Below are 14,753 nucleotides of genomic sequence, written 5' to 3'. Positions count from 1 at the left end.
CTTGAACTTGAAGATCAGCTTGGATCCGTATTTAAGTTTTCCTCGGTTCTTTTTTGACCATTTGAGCAATCCCTCTGTTCAATCTCAGGCCAACTTTCCTCTTTCGACCACGTCCACAGATGTTGGCTACAGCTCCATGGGTCTTAAACTTCTTAATAATATTGGCAACAGTGGTCAAAGGAACATCAAGTTCTTTGGAGATGGTCTTGTAATCTTTGCATTGACCATGCTTTGTCCATGCTTATTATCTTTTTTCTAATGTCTTCAGACCACTCTCTGGTTTTCCTTCTGTTATCTATGTTCAATGTGATGCACACAGTGGCACAAAACAGCAGAGTGAATAATTTTCTCCTTTTAAATTGGCTGCATGATGATTGAAAACACCTGTGATACTAATTAAAACACAATAGTCTGCTACAAATCAATTATTTCTTACAACTTCTAAAGTACCAATCATTTTGCCCAGGCTATTTTAGAATGTCTTTGTAGAATAAGCATGAACTCAGATATTTTCACAATTTTTTTGTTTTGTTCCACTGCAAACCAAATATAGACATGCATTGAGAATAAAATATCTTTTAATTTCAACATTGTTGAGGGCAAACGGTGGATTATTTTTAAAACGCAAGGGTACCAATAATTTCGGCCACATCTGTATTTGTTACGTCACAAATCCTGCTCATAGGCTCACCCTTTAAAATTGGATTTTCAGTGAAGACAGAGAATCTTTCCACTTTTAGCAGATGACTGTGAAAACAGCCTTCTAGTATCAAACTCTGCACATACATCATTCTGCACAGTGAAGCTCAAACATCCAACTGTAGGAACAAGAAAAACATTTGAGTGGAGGCTTTAAAGACAACATTTCCCCATCAGAACTGTATTGATGGTGGTGTGTGCAAGGCTTTCAAACAGCATTTACACCTTCATGCTGGTAAATAAAACTTACTGAGAATATAACTGAACAGTGGGAGCGCTGGGGGACTAAAAGTCATTACTTCTATTGCCCTGCTGACAACATGCCCTGTGGGTGTGTGATGCAGGTCCTGGTCCAAAGCAGTGTGGGAATCCCTGCAGTCCTCCCGGCGGCCTGCTGGGGCCGCTGTTGACTGTGAGGAGGCGCAAGCACGGACGCCATCTTGAGGAGACCCTGAACGCAGCGCTGGTTTGGTGACTGACAACAATCTCAGGCGCATCATGATGGGATTACTCACCAACAAGTAAAACAGCATCACGGCAGTTTTTGGGGAGTTGCAGACATTAAAGGGAAAGCAGAGGAGCTGTCCCGGCAAGTGTGGACCGCTCCGGGTTGTCTGACAGGAGAGAGGCTGCCCTGTAAAGCCTGATGGCCGGCTAGCTGCGCTCTGGACTCCGCCGCGGCCTGCTCGGGAGGAGGAAGGGTGGTGACGGCGCAAAATGCTCCACCGCTGACTCCCAACAAGACACTGATCCTACCCAGAGACTCGCTGCGAGGTGGACGACGAGCAAGATGCACTTATAGATTTTTTTAAACGCTCTTAACTTTCCGATTTGTTGTTGTGTGTAGAGGCCGTGAGCAACAGTGAAGTGCCGTCTTGCGTACACTGAATCCGCAGACATGTCATCCAACTGCTCCAGCGCTGCGCCCGTCAGCGCCAGCAAAACCAAGACGAAAAAGAAGCATTTTATAGGACAGAAAGTGAAATTATTCCGTGCAAGCGAGCCCATTCTCAGCGTTTTAATGTGGGGTGTCAACCATACGGTAAATACATCTTAAACGTCTTGTGGTCAGTAGCGAAGCGGTTTGTTTATGCTGCTGTTTTGATTTAGCTGGATAGCTAGCATGTTAGCCAGCTGCCCTCATCTGTCAAGCTAGCTTTGATGTTGTCAGCATGTAATTATCCATGAAATTATTATGTCATGGATATCCGCTGAAGTGTTTAATAGCGTGCTTTGGCAGAAATCTACAGGCTGCCTGCCTTCATGCTGAGCTGGTGGTTTTCTTACAGTTTGTAGCTCACTGCTGCAGCTTTGCTAGCTTGCTGTGGCTGAAGCGTCCTGCAGGGATTTAAATGTGTCTGTCAAACTCTGCGGCAGCTGAGGGAATGATTATGAGGAAAAAATATCCGAGGCAGGTTGTGCGTTTTCCACTCAACGCACAACGATAACAATGTGTCTTCATAAATCATAGATGGTGTAGTGTTTGGGAGCCAAGTCGTGAGAAGCTGCAGAGTGCAGGCATGGAGTTGGGTGGGGGTGTGTGAGTGGTGAGGCAGGTTACTGATGTTGTTACACAGCTGTCTGCCTATTGTTGAAATAAACCTGCTCCGAGCTTTCTTTTTTTGCATCTCCTATGCTCGATGTCTGCATCCAGTTGCTCCGGTTGATTCCATCACTTCATTTCCTCTATAAATAGAGCAGGAAAATATATCACATTCACTTCTGGCTGAGCCTCCCTGTTGCCTATGAAAAGCTCGGTGAGGGGCAGATTCGACCGCGCTGATGGATGGAGCGGGTTTTGCACCAACAGTTTGGTCTTGCTTAATATGCAATAAACCGTTTTTAGCTGTTTCGTCAGCAGACACCCACACTCACCCAGCAGGACTGATGCTTGAACGGCAGCCTCTCAGGTGTGACAGAGAACTTTGGCCGGGGCTGAAACTTTTTGATTTGCTCTGAATGTCGGAGCATCTTTTATGTGCCACAGTAAGGTGCGATTTGTTTCCAGGCCCTTTACTTTTGGTTCTTTTATGGCATTGTGATCAAATGAGTTGACAGTATTGGGTGGTAAATTGACACTTTGTATTCTGGTCTTGAGTTGTTATGGGAATAATAGCTAAATTAAGATGAATTGACAAAACTGCTGATGGTGACAACTGCCAAAGCAGATCTGACAGTGGAAATGAGCGTGTGCCAACTTTGTGCTGGCAGGTAAACCATGCTGTTTCTGCAAGATGTAACACAGGACCCACAAACGCTTGTTTGGCTGTGAAATGAAATGACAAAGTGGATGCAAATAAGTAATTAAGGAGCCAGCTAATTATATGGTTATCACTGCAGCATCTCCAGTATTCGGCGGGTGAACTTTGGCAGTGGGTGTGTGGGTGCAGCACACAGGCATGGTTATTTGAGGTGTGGGTGGGAAGCTGATCGAAGACATCAAACAGACTTCTCATCAAAGCTTTCTTCTTCTAGTCAGGAGTGGAATGCATTTTTAATAGTGCCCTAGCTGTGATGTTTGGAGGACTACACTTCCACACAGCGTTGCATGGTGTTTAGGTGATGTTCTACACCACCTGTTTGATGCTATTAATCCCCCAGAAACCACACAAGAATATCTCCCTACTTCACTGGAGGCTTCAAGTTTCCACAACACATCATGCATTTGATTTTATTTATTTATTTATTTATTTAAATGTCATGTCAGCATATAATTGCTAAGCCGGGTCTATCAGAGGTTTATGTTGAGGGAATGTTGATTAATGACACTTTCATGAAGTCAGTCTGATGCTTTTGAAGGACACACCGTACTCATACAGAAACTTTTAGTTACAGACATAAACACAGTGCATGTTTTCACACTATTTGAGTTCACTAACATGCAACAGAAGTCTCTCTGCATACTGGAAGCTACCTGACTTGACTGTTTGCATTTTGAAAGCCTCATTAAAAATCCTACTTGTGTTGTACAAACATCAACTGTGTGAAATGAGAGATAGTTTCTGTTAATGTTTGGCTGTAAATGAGACTGTTTTGACTTTAATTTCTGTTATAAATCTGGGAGTACACGCTTGGAATCAGGTGATAATTAAGTCAGATCGGCTGTTCATAAACTTTGCTTTGCTTAGAAAGTTGAAAGAAATATTGTCCGGAGAAGCTATCGCACTGGTATAACTTTATTAATACACATGAACACATCAGCAGGAGTTTCAGTTGACTGTCAACATGAGAAAAATCTGTATTAAATTACCAAACAGCATCACCAGGAACAGTGTAGTGTGTACTCTGCAGTTCCTTAAATGCTGTATGACTCAACTTTCCCCTCTGGAGTAGTTGTTATCTCTTCTGTCTTTCCTCTCAATTTCCCCTGTGTGGCTGTTTACTTGATAATCTACAAGGAGATTTTTTTTTTGTTTTTTTTTTCTGAAGTCCATCAGCGTGAGCTCTTGCTCTGGATGTGTTTCAGCAGATAAGATCAGTGTCTAGGGGCTTAGCGATGGCAAGAACTGCCTGCACGTTCTTTAGTCCCGCAGTTAATAACTGCTGCTGGTAAACACGCAGAGATTTGACAGAACACGTTCGGGTCGCACAAAACTCACTGACAAAAGATTTTGTTTTGTTTTTAAAAAATCCTACAGTATGAGTTGTGATACAGCACTTTGCATATATATTATTTGAGGGTAAAATGAGATGTTTGTTCATGCTTTTCTCACATTTATCTTTATGAGATATGAGATTCAAGGTTTATTTGTTTGTCTGAGACTGTTCAACACTATAATACTTTGTTTGTTTTAAGCATATTTTGTCAAAACTGTTTAAATCTAATATTGTTTTGATTTCTTTTGGTTCCTAAATAATTGTACTGTCTGTTGGCCTTTTCCTCTTTTCTTCAGGCTCTTGTCTGATGTCTCTCCCTCGCTTTCTTTCTCCCTCTCCTTCAGATTAACGAGTTAAGTAATGTGCCTGTACCAGTAATGCTGATGCCAGATGACTTTAAAGCCTACAGTAAGATCAAAGTGGACAACCACCTATTTAACAAGTAGGTACATTGCAGCTTATGTACAGTCCGTACAGTCTGTTAAAGGCCCAATCTGTAGTCCGAGTGTAAACAAACAGAAGGATCAACTCACCGGCAGAGCTTAAAACACCTGCTGTCACTCCATCTTTGCTCAAACTCTCCAATTACAGTGCTTTATACCGTAGAAAATCATCAGACCCCTATGAGATAGTTACTTTGTCACCCAAATATAGCCTTAAAACATTAAACTAATGAAAAAAGGCAACAGTTCAAAATGAAAAACTAGAATAACAGGGTTGGAAAGTTATCGGTCCCCTGATTTAATACTGGTTGAGCCTCCGTTTGCTGCAGTTACAGCCATCAATCTGTTTGGATATGTCTCTACTAGCTTTGCGCACCTAGATTGGGAAATTTTTGCTCATTCTTCTTTTTAGAATTGCGCAAGTTCAGTCAGATTCCATGGTGAGTGGCGATGGACTGCTCTCTTCAAGTCCATCCTCAGATATTCTATCAGATTTAAGTCAGAGCTCTGACTTCACCACTCAAGGACATTCACCCTCCCGTCCTTAAGCCATTGCGATGTTCTTCTGGCAGTATGTTGAGGATTGTTGTCATGTCGGAAGGTGAATGACCTGAAGATGGGCAGAAGCATCCCCACAACCTAATGTTGCACCATCATGCTTCACAGTGGGTACGCTGTGTTTGGTTTCCACCAAACATAGCACTTAGAGTTCAGTCCAAAAAGTTCAATCTTAGTCTCATCTGCCCATAGAACCTTTTTCCACATGGCAACAGAATCTTCCAGGTGTGTCTTTGCATAACACAAACTGAGTGTGGCACGTAGTCAGAAAAGGCTTCTTTCTTGCCAGTCTGCCATACGACCAGCTTTGTGTAAAGCTTGTGAGATTCTCGTCACATGCACACACCAACCAGTCTCAGCCCATAAAGACTTGTAAATCCTTCAAAGTTGTTTTTGGCCTCTTGGTAGCTTCTCTGATCACTGTCCTCCTGGCTCGGTCATTCAGTTTGGACGGATGGCCTGATCTAGGCAAGGTGTTGGTGCTGCCATAAGCTTTCCACACTTCTTAATGATGCTCTGACTGGTACTCAGAGGGATCGCTAAAGCCTTCCAAATCTTTTTGTAGCCTTCACCTAACTTGTGCTTTCATACAACTTTATCCCAGAGGCCTTTTTTGAAAGCACTTTTCCAACTATGGTGAATTCTTTGCAGTACTACGCACTACTAGTAGTGGAATCCATCAAGAAACAGCTGGTTATATTCTGAAGTAATCAATATTCACTACAATTGATGTCAGGGGAGGAGTTGATCTGGAAGTTGATTGGTTGCACCTGAGCAGGTTTATAATAGTATTCTCTAAGGGGCTGATCACTTCACCAAACTAGGTATTTAACTAATGAATATTTAATAATTGTCCAGAATGTTATTTTTGCTTTGATGATGAGGGTTATAATGTGACAAAAGGTAAAGCTATTCACAGGGTATGATGACTTTCTATTTGCACTGTATGTATTTGAATGTATCATGAACTTATGGTCGTAAATGACAGATTGCGCCTTTAACGTCTCCTTCCACTCATCTTTTTTTCCCTCTGAATGGCTGCTGTATATTTGCTGTATTCAGAATGAACGTCAGCACACATAATGTGACAGTGGAGTATTACTGCAGGATCAGGTTGTTCACACACACACATTGTGGTCGTTAAAGCAACACGAACACTTAACTGAGCAGCTTTGCAATTCAAATCACCCTCATAGAGGAAAGTAGCAGTACAGGACTGAAGCAACGTGGGGGTTTCTCTAAACCTGTAGGTTGATCATCTGCTAGAGCCCCTTTGATCCTGAGGTGGACAAAATAATGAAAACACATTCACTCTGCAGTAGCCAGGTCATATATATATGTCTATCATGAACCTGTTGATTAGTTTCAACCTGGGACTGTTGTTCCTGTTCATCTCTGCATTTAATCTGTTGGAGTTGCAGTTGGTTCCCCTTTTGACTGACAATACACACAAAAGACACAATACCCACCTACCTACTCATCCCTTCCATCAGTCCATCCACGCAAGTTCTTTGTGTGATGCACCTGCAGTTTAGGTGAAGTCATTTAGGTCTCATGTTCTCGTAAGAGCTTGTGCATCAAAATACAAACTGCTGGAGCACTTGTACAGCTGGTAATATGGAATTCATTTTGTCTAAATAAAGAAACACAAAGAAATGTTGTGATCAGATAACGTCACACTATAACAGCAACATAAAACTATTATCTCATTATAGAATATGACAAGGAGCTACAATGTGACTTTGTTAGGGACATCCTGTATTTCTAGCAGCATGTGGAATTAATTTTGTCCAAATAAAGATGCACAAAGAAATGTATAATCACTATAACAGCAAACCAAACGATTACTGATTTGACACAGAGCTTATCTTTGAAACACAAAGGAATGTAAATTTGCATCCAAAATCACAGTTTCAACACAGTAAAACTTTGAATTTGAATGCAAATCAGATTCCTTTGATAGTTTTGGTTTGCTGTTTATAGATGTTTTGAAATCATAAACTTTTTTTTGCATTTCTTTACCTGCCAGGAATACAGGATGTCCCTCATAGACAAGAGTTCAAATAAAGCTTATATATATATGCTGTAAGATCACTGATGAGATCTACAGACTTGGCTTTCATTGTCTGTATAACTCATATTTCATGAAAGCTGTTTTGTTTTGTAAAGCTAAATGTAAATGAGGTGTTGATGGAAAAAAGCTTGATGTTTGCTTCGCTGTCTACTGCACTTTCTAAAGCTCTCATCCAGTGAACCAGCAGCACCTAAAGACAAGCACAACAAATACATTTGTAGAGGGAGCAGGTATCTGTAAATGTCAGCTCTGGTTTGTATTATTGTCTGTGCAGGATTTAAACCACAGGGGAAATAAATCCCAACAATAAGCAAGCAAACATTTTTACAAACAAACTTCAGCATCTGCCGGTTCTCTTCCTCATTTCCAGTAATGATCCTCTGATCCTCTTTGTTGTACCGACTGTGTGTGACTCTCTGTCTCTCCTCTGTCAGAGAAAACCTGCCTAGTCGCTTTAAGTTCAAAGAATACTGTCCCATGGTGTTCAGAAACCTGAGGGAAAGGTTCTGCATCGATGACCAGGACTACCAGGTGAGCCACTCACGACTAGAAGATACAACTCTAAGTTAGGTTAAAGTGAAAGAGCTCCTCGAGGAGATTGAAACTTTTTTATTTTGAATCCGGATGTGTTCGCTTTGGCAGAACTCTCTGACGAGGAGCGCCCCACTCAACAGCGACTCCCAGGGTCGCTTCGGCAACCGCTTCCTGTCCAGCTATGACCACCGCTTTGTAATCAAAACCGTGTCCAGTGAGGACATCGCTGAGATGCACAACATCCTAAAGAAATACCACCAGGTAGAAGCATCATAACACATCAAGGGACATTACAGAGCCAGATAGAGCAGAATATCAGATATCAGTATTTTTGTCTCAGTACCTGCAGATTTAGAGAAATTTAGAAGCATCAGTCTGTAAAAAAAAAAAAAAAAAAAAAAAATCATTTGAAATCCACTTCCTTCCTTTAAATCTAAGATAAACATGTATGAAAACGATGCAGCCCTGCAGAAACGATGAGACCGTGTGCGCAGCTTTAATCAGTTTTCATACTGAACATTTGATTCTTCACTCCCACACTTTCCCGTTAAACTCTCTCCTCTCCTCCCTTGATTGTCTCCAGTTTATAGTGGAGTGTCATGGCAACACGCTGCTCCCTCAGTTCCTGGGCATGTACAGGCTAACGGTGGACGGGGTGGAGACGTACATGGTGGTGACCCGGAATGTATTCAGCCATCGCCTCACTGTACATCGCAAATATGACCTGAAGGTACGTCGGCCAGCTGCACATGCGTGATATGTGACTGTTAGAATATATAATAATAATATAAGGTGGGAGTTAATGGATATAAATGATGCAAGGACACTGATTTGTTACTGGTAGCTCTAATTCAATTTAGAATGGAATCAGATCACCACAGTTTTTAATGAAGTTTGCTCGGATTTGTCGGTGATTATGGGGAAAAATGCACTGTGTTGCATAATTTTTTATTATCTAACTGACCATTGATTGTCAACACGTCCGTTAATCAGTTAAGATAAATTCCCATAAATCCTTTTCCCCATCCAACTTGTATCCTCAGAAGAAGAGAAATCAATATCATGATTGCTGCACATATTCTTACATGTGTGATTTAAGTCTGTGCTCATAGTGTTTATTTCTGTTAACGTGTTTATTAGGACACACCTTTCATTTCTGGATTCATATAGTACTTTCTCCATCGTTCGTTATTTAAAAGTATTTAAATCCAGTATTTTGCATGTACTTTCCTTTTATTGTGGTCATAGTTTAAGAGACAGTGAAGGATGATTTATGTTTCTGACTCTCATCAATAAACTGAATTTTGCAGTTTATATTCAAGATGTTTTTCATCAGGAGGAGGAAAAGTGTGACAAATGCATGTCACTATACTTGAAAAGGGAAGAGTTCATTATCTCATGTTTACATTTACAGCAGATAACAGATCAGTTTATTGATAAAAACTGAGAACTCTGTTAACAAAGGATATGTTGTACAGTTTCCCTGCCAGTAGCTGTGAACACAGCCGCCGCCCCTCCCTCCCCTCCCACCGAAAAAAATGTCTTCATAGCATATGCCTCTCCGCCTGCCAAGTATTCTCAAGTATTCTCTGGAGAAAACAGCCCTCGCTTTCTACTATTGACAGTTTAAAAAGCCGCTGTCTAAGGATAAGTGGCAAGATGCTAACAATGTCTTTTATGTATCCTCAGCTGCCTTCCATTAGTTCTATTTTTATTCTCGTTTTTCTTCATTTTTAGGGTTCTACGGTCTCAAGGGAAGCCAGCGACAAGGAGAAGGTACGTTTTATTTCTGTGCCATGACGGCTTGCTGACATAATGCAATAAAAATAAGCACCCTTATCTCACCCCAGAGGCAAACTTGTCAAATGACAGCTAAATTAAGTAGTTAGAAGTAAGCAGATGTATTCTAGTACTACTTTGTGGCCTCTTGATGTCTGTGTGTGTGTGTGTGTATAGCACTCTGTTATACTGATGATGCAGACTGCTACTCATCATAACCAAATCAAATTCAGATTTTTGGGGGAACTTAAGTTAGACATTAAACATTAAAAAGTTTTTTCCTTCTACTGCTCGGTTGCCTAACATTCGCCCCTCTCTTCAGGCTAAAGAACTCCCCACTTTTAAAGACAACGACTTCCTGAATGAAGGCCAGAAGCTGCAGATAGGAGACGACAACAAGAAGTACTTTTTGGAGAAGCTAAAACGTGACGTAGAGGTAAGAAACACGTCCAGGTTTTCATCTGGACTGCTGGAAAAACTGATGGGTCCTTTCTCCGTTGAAGATATTTTAGACCTCTTTGAGGATGAACCACACGACTCTTCGACTTTTGTTAAAACAAAACCTGTCACTGCTTCTCCAGTCAGGACCCCGAAATGAAATACTGCACCTGAGACACTCAGATTCAGTTTCACGTGTTAAAACTCATTGTCGTAGATTTGCTTTGACGCAACCGTGTAAGACATTTATATCCTTTTTTTTTAATCTTACAGTGCACGGATAAAGAAAGCTGGGATTCTTACCTTTCTTTAGTTGCTCTTTGATCAGAAAGTTGCTGATTTAAATTAATTTTAAGACTATTTTATTTTGGACAAAAGTTCATCTGTTAAATGAAAGAAAGTTTGTGTCAGAAAACATTTATATTCCTCCTCAGCTTGGTGTTGTCACCTAAACTGTATCAACCAGACGTGTGTAACTGTCTATCTGAGACACTGGCCTAAGTGTTTTCTGTATGTGTCAGTTCCTGGCCACCCTGAAGATCATGGACTACAGTCTGCTGGTGGGCATCCATGACGTGGAGCGGGCGGAGCAGGAGGAGATGGACGTGGAGGGCGCCGGAGACGAAGAGGAGTACGAGAACGACGGGATGGGCGGAGGCGTGCTCACCGGCTCCTTCGGCACGCCTCCCGACAGCCCCGGAAACCCCCTCAACTGCGGAGGATTCTTCGGCCCCGGAGAGTTCGACCCCTCTGTGGACGTTTACGCAATCAAGAGCCACGACAGTGAGCCTCGTCTTTTACTGTCTGACTTACTGAAAGTAGCTTCATATTATACATTTACAGCGAAAGGTTAAGAGCACACAAACGGTCAAAGTTGCAGTACTCAAACAATAGCGGTAGAGATGTGTCTCCCACGGAGTTCATTGTGGTGTGTTTTTGTTGTTGTTGTTGTTGTGCTAGGTGCTGTGAAGAAGGAGGTGTACTTCATGGCTATCATCGACATCCTCACGCACTATGATGCTAAGAAAAAAGCTGCACATGCTGCCAAAACTGTGAAACATGGGGTGAGTGTTAAGACTACATCATCTTTCATCAGTCCATGAATACACATGAAAGAGGCAGAAGACACCGTAATATAGATCAGTCTGTGTTTAAGGTGGAAGAAGAGAAGCCGCCATTAGTGAAGTGGCAGTCCACTTGTAAACCCACATAGTAACACTGTCCAGGAGATCCTTAACAACCTGTTACATGATTATGATCTAAAAAAAAACTGTTCAACTTTCTGCCAGACAGCTGGGTATCTTTTCACCTGCAAATCATCAAAAGCGCACTAATTCGGCTGTGCTCTTATCAGCTGCTCTAACAATAAGCTCCAACTTTAGTAAACAGAAAACAAAATCAATAAGCCTCTGCTCCACAAAATCAATTTCACTTTGATTCATCTCCATTAAAACCACTCGTTTGCATCCCGAGCGGCCGACCAGCGGCGTAAACACAGAAAAGTCTGCCTGGGGTGTTTAGGGGACCTCGTGGTGACCGGGTTGAGTTCTCTCTGTGTTCTTTAGTGTCACGTGTTTCAGATTTTTCTTAAATGATGCATCTCGTCTGATCACAATTAAAGAAACTATGGATTTTGTTGGCGTGTAATTATAAGCTGCAGGTAATGCTGATGATCCACAGCACTTTCACAGACTGGACCACACTGTAGAGGTCTGATAAAAACATTAAAGGACAGGTTCACAATTTTTCAAGTATGTCTAAAAAAACAACATAGAAACACTGAAAGAGGTTTTCATTGCTGTAGTCATTCCTCCTGTTCATACTGGCTATTAAAAGATCCCCTTCAAATGTGCTGTACAATACATGTCAACACTCACACACACATTCACACACTGATGGTACCTGCTCATCAGGATCTAATCTAACACACATTGACACATACACACTAACGCCATCAAGAGGTGGCTGGTGGTTCAGCATCTTGCCCATGGACACTTTAACACACATACTGGAGGAGCCGGGGATGCAACCGCTGATCTTCCAATTAGTGGACAACCCGCTCTACCTGTGAACCACAGCCACTCCCCATGCTTAGAGGCTTCAGCAGTCTGAGTTAGTCATATCAAGCAGATATCTGACATATTTACAGTCTTTTTAGCATCAAATTCCCTCTTTGTGTTTCCTCAGACAGTGTTTCCCTGTTGACCTGTGGTGGAAGTATAGTAACAAAAAGAGGAACTTTAGCACTAAACAGACTGTAACATTGAAAGATATCTACTTGATTTGACTCATTTGGATGACTGAAGCTTCATATTAGCTTCAGATAAGGACTGTGGATTTTGTCCCCCATCACTTCCATTGTAAATGCATTATGAAGGATCTTCTAATGGTCAGTATGAACAGGAGGAATGATTACAGCAAGAAAAACCTATTACAATGTTCACTTGGGCACCTGACTGTTGTTTTAAGACAAACTGTGATCCTGTCATTTTTAATGTTTTTCCCCAAAACTTGTGCCGTCTTAACCTAAGTTAGTGTTCCGAGACCCAAACATCTCTGCTGTCACTGTCAGTGAAGATGTGTTCAGTTTGACTATGCCAGCACAGTAATGGCTGCAACTCTAAAGAGCACAACACATAAATCTGCATCAATTATTAAATGTATCAAGTGCTGAGATGATCAGACAATTTTCAGAAAATGAATTGAAGAAAATCTTGCTAATCGATTAATCGTGCGAGACTTTTAATCACAAATGCCAGACGTTCTCTGGTTTCAGCATCTCACATGTGAAGATTTGCTTCTTTTCTCTGTTTTATGTCAGTGTTTCCTTTTTATCTTTGGGCTGTTTGTCAGAGAAAACAAGAGAATCGAAGACATCACTGTAGGCTGTAATAGATTCTGATGAGCGTTTTTCATTACTGTATATACTATACTATTAAATTCCAAATATTTGATTAATTGAAACAATAAATATATGAATTGATTAGTTGCAGCCTGCTGAGTTACAGTTGGGTTACATCACAGGGACCCTTGGAGTGACTGACACCACGTAACACAAAAAAAACTGAAGCCAAAAGTATTAACGTTCCTATTGTTTCTCACTTTTTGCCTTTTTGCTCTCACAGGCGGGGGCCGAGATCTCGACGGTGAACCCGGAGCAGTACTCCAAACGATTCTACGAGTTCATGTCCAATATCTTATCATAGACTCATCTCCCATCTCCCAGTCCAGCCAGTCACTTCCTGTCATAGATCTGTCAAATGCCATGCACTTATTTCTCTCCTCCGTCACCTCAGTGTAGGTCCATCTCTCCCCTCCTGCCTCTCTCTCTCTCTCTCTCTCTCTCCCCCTCTTAAAAAGAACCAGTATCCTTCCAACAGCTGGGACAAGTCTGGCAGGAAGGATCCTTAGAGGCTGTTACACTGTCACACACACACACACACACACACACACACACACACACACACATACAGATACAGATAAAGCAATGATCCTTCTCGCTACCACCTCCTTTGCTCCCTCATCCATCGCAAGGAAAACTTGTGACATCCTTCACTGAATTTGGAACGACACCCCGATAATCTCCCTGTCCTTTTTGTTGTTGTTTTTTTTTTTTTTTTTTTTTACATTCTTCTTCCTCCCGGTCCTCCTCAGCCACCTTGTTACTCCTCACGCCAGCACGGGAACTGTCTCACTAATGCCTTGAACGAGTGTGTCCGCTTCAGCAGTTAACAGTCCGTTAGTACAGTCTCTTCGGTTTCTGTTCATGTTGTTGTTGTTCTTATGATTTCTATTAGACACACACACACACACACACACACACACACACACACACACACAGATGTAGACAAACTCGCACAGATGCAGAATGGTCAGATTGCATGACAAACTCTTCGACAGTCGCCACCAGGCTTCTCTCTCAATATCAACAAAAAAAAATAATAATAAAAAGTACTGCTGACAAATTGGAACGACGGGATAAACACATTACTATATAATGGTGTATTAAGTAAATGAATGCAATATCAAAAATGCATGGCTGATGTGTACATGAGACTCCACCAGTAAGTTGAACATCAAACCACTGAACTTAGCATCTGAGTGTTAAAAACAGAAAAAAAAAAAAAAAAAAACCAAGAAAAAAAATTGGTGTTTGAATGTTACGTTGCCATATTGTTTTTGAATATTTTTGGAATTTTAACCGTGAGCTTGGTGGAGGTTGGTCTAAGAAAAAAAAATTCACATAAAAAGGGGAATTCTGCAGCAAATACTTGTTTTATTACCATAAGAATCATTTTTATATCTTGTTTACATTAATGTAGCAATTTTGTGTTTGTATACAGTATTGTTTTGTTACCAACAGACATTAGAAAAAAAAAAAAGGTTACTTGAAAATGATTCATTGCATATTAAAGGGAGTTTTATCTTGTCTTTGTTGTTTGGTGTTTGGCTGTTCATTATTTTCAGTTTGTGCTGTTGTGTTAAAGCATGACGAGGCTAATTAATATCCTTTAGACTGTTATGATTTTCACCCAGTTATTTAAGTTAAATATGATCCCAGCTTCCTTGTATATTTTGAGAAGATCTGCTTAAACAAACATTATTTTGCTTGGTTTTGTGGTGTGTTTGAA

At 41.1% G+C, this 14,753-nt stretch overlaps 1 protein-coding gene across 2 annotated transcripts; it reads left to right on the top strand.

The window, feature by feature from the left end:
• Nucleotides 1–651: 651 nt before the first annotated feature.
• Nucleotides 652–14,553, top strand: LOC122979224 (phosphatidylinositol 5-phosphate 4-kinase type-2 beta). Of its 2 annotated transcripts, none has more exons than XM_044346507.1 (10): nucleotides 652–1,473; nucleotides 4,641–4,738; nucleotides 7,806–7,902; nucleotides 8,014–8,166; nucleotides 8,489–8,635; nucleotides 9,643–9,681; nucleotides 10,007–10,120; nucleotides 10,644–10,905; nucleotides 11,083–11,186; nucleotides 13,248–14,553. In XM_044346507.1, exons 2-10 carry the CDS (start codon nucleotides 4,674–4,676, stop codon nucleotides 13,326–13,328), a joined length of 1,062 nt encoding a protein of 353 aa, XP_044202442.1. In that variant the 5' UTR covers nucleotides 652–1,473; nucleotides 4,641–4,673; the 3' UTR covers nucleotides 13,329–14,553. The 2 variants fall into 2 exon arrangements, with proteins under 2 accessions (XP_044202442.1, XP_044202441.1); XM_044346506.1 differs by having other exon boundaries at nucleotides 653–1,741.
• Nucleotides 14,554–14,753: the final 200 nt, after the last annotated feature.

This window comes from Thunnus albacares, chromosome 3 (assembly GCF_914725855.1).
Source record: "Thunnus albacares chromosome 3, fThuAlb1.1, whole genome shotgun sequence".
Classification (NCBI taxonomy): domain Eukaryota; kingdom Metazoa; phylum Chordata; class Actinopteri; order Scombriformes; family Scombridae; genus Thunnus; species Thunnus albacares.
Note: the sequence above shows the minus strand (reverse complement) of the source record. Positions and strands in the feature narration are given on the sequence as shown.

Bases quoted from the DNA above. Each gene is read 5' to 3' on its own strand.
- LOC122979224 (XM_044346506.1), top strand. From the start codon at position 1,598: ATGTCATCCAACTGCTCCAGCGCTGCGCCCGTCAGCGCCAGCAAAACC. The intron at 7,903-8,013 runs GTGAGCCACTCA...TCGCTTTGGCAG, and splicing joins TCGATGACCAGGACTACCAG to AACTCTCTGACGAGGAGCGC. The intron at 10,906-11,082 runs GTGAGCCTCGTC...TTGTTGTGCTAG, and splicing joins CGCAATCAAGAGCCACGACA to GTGCTGTGAAGAAGGAGGTG.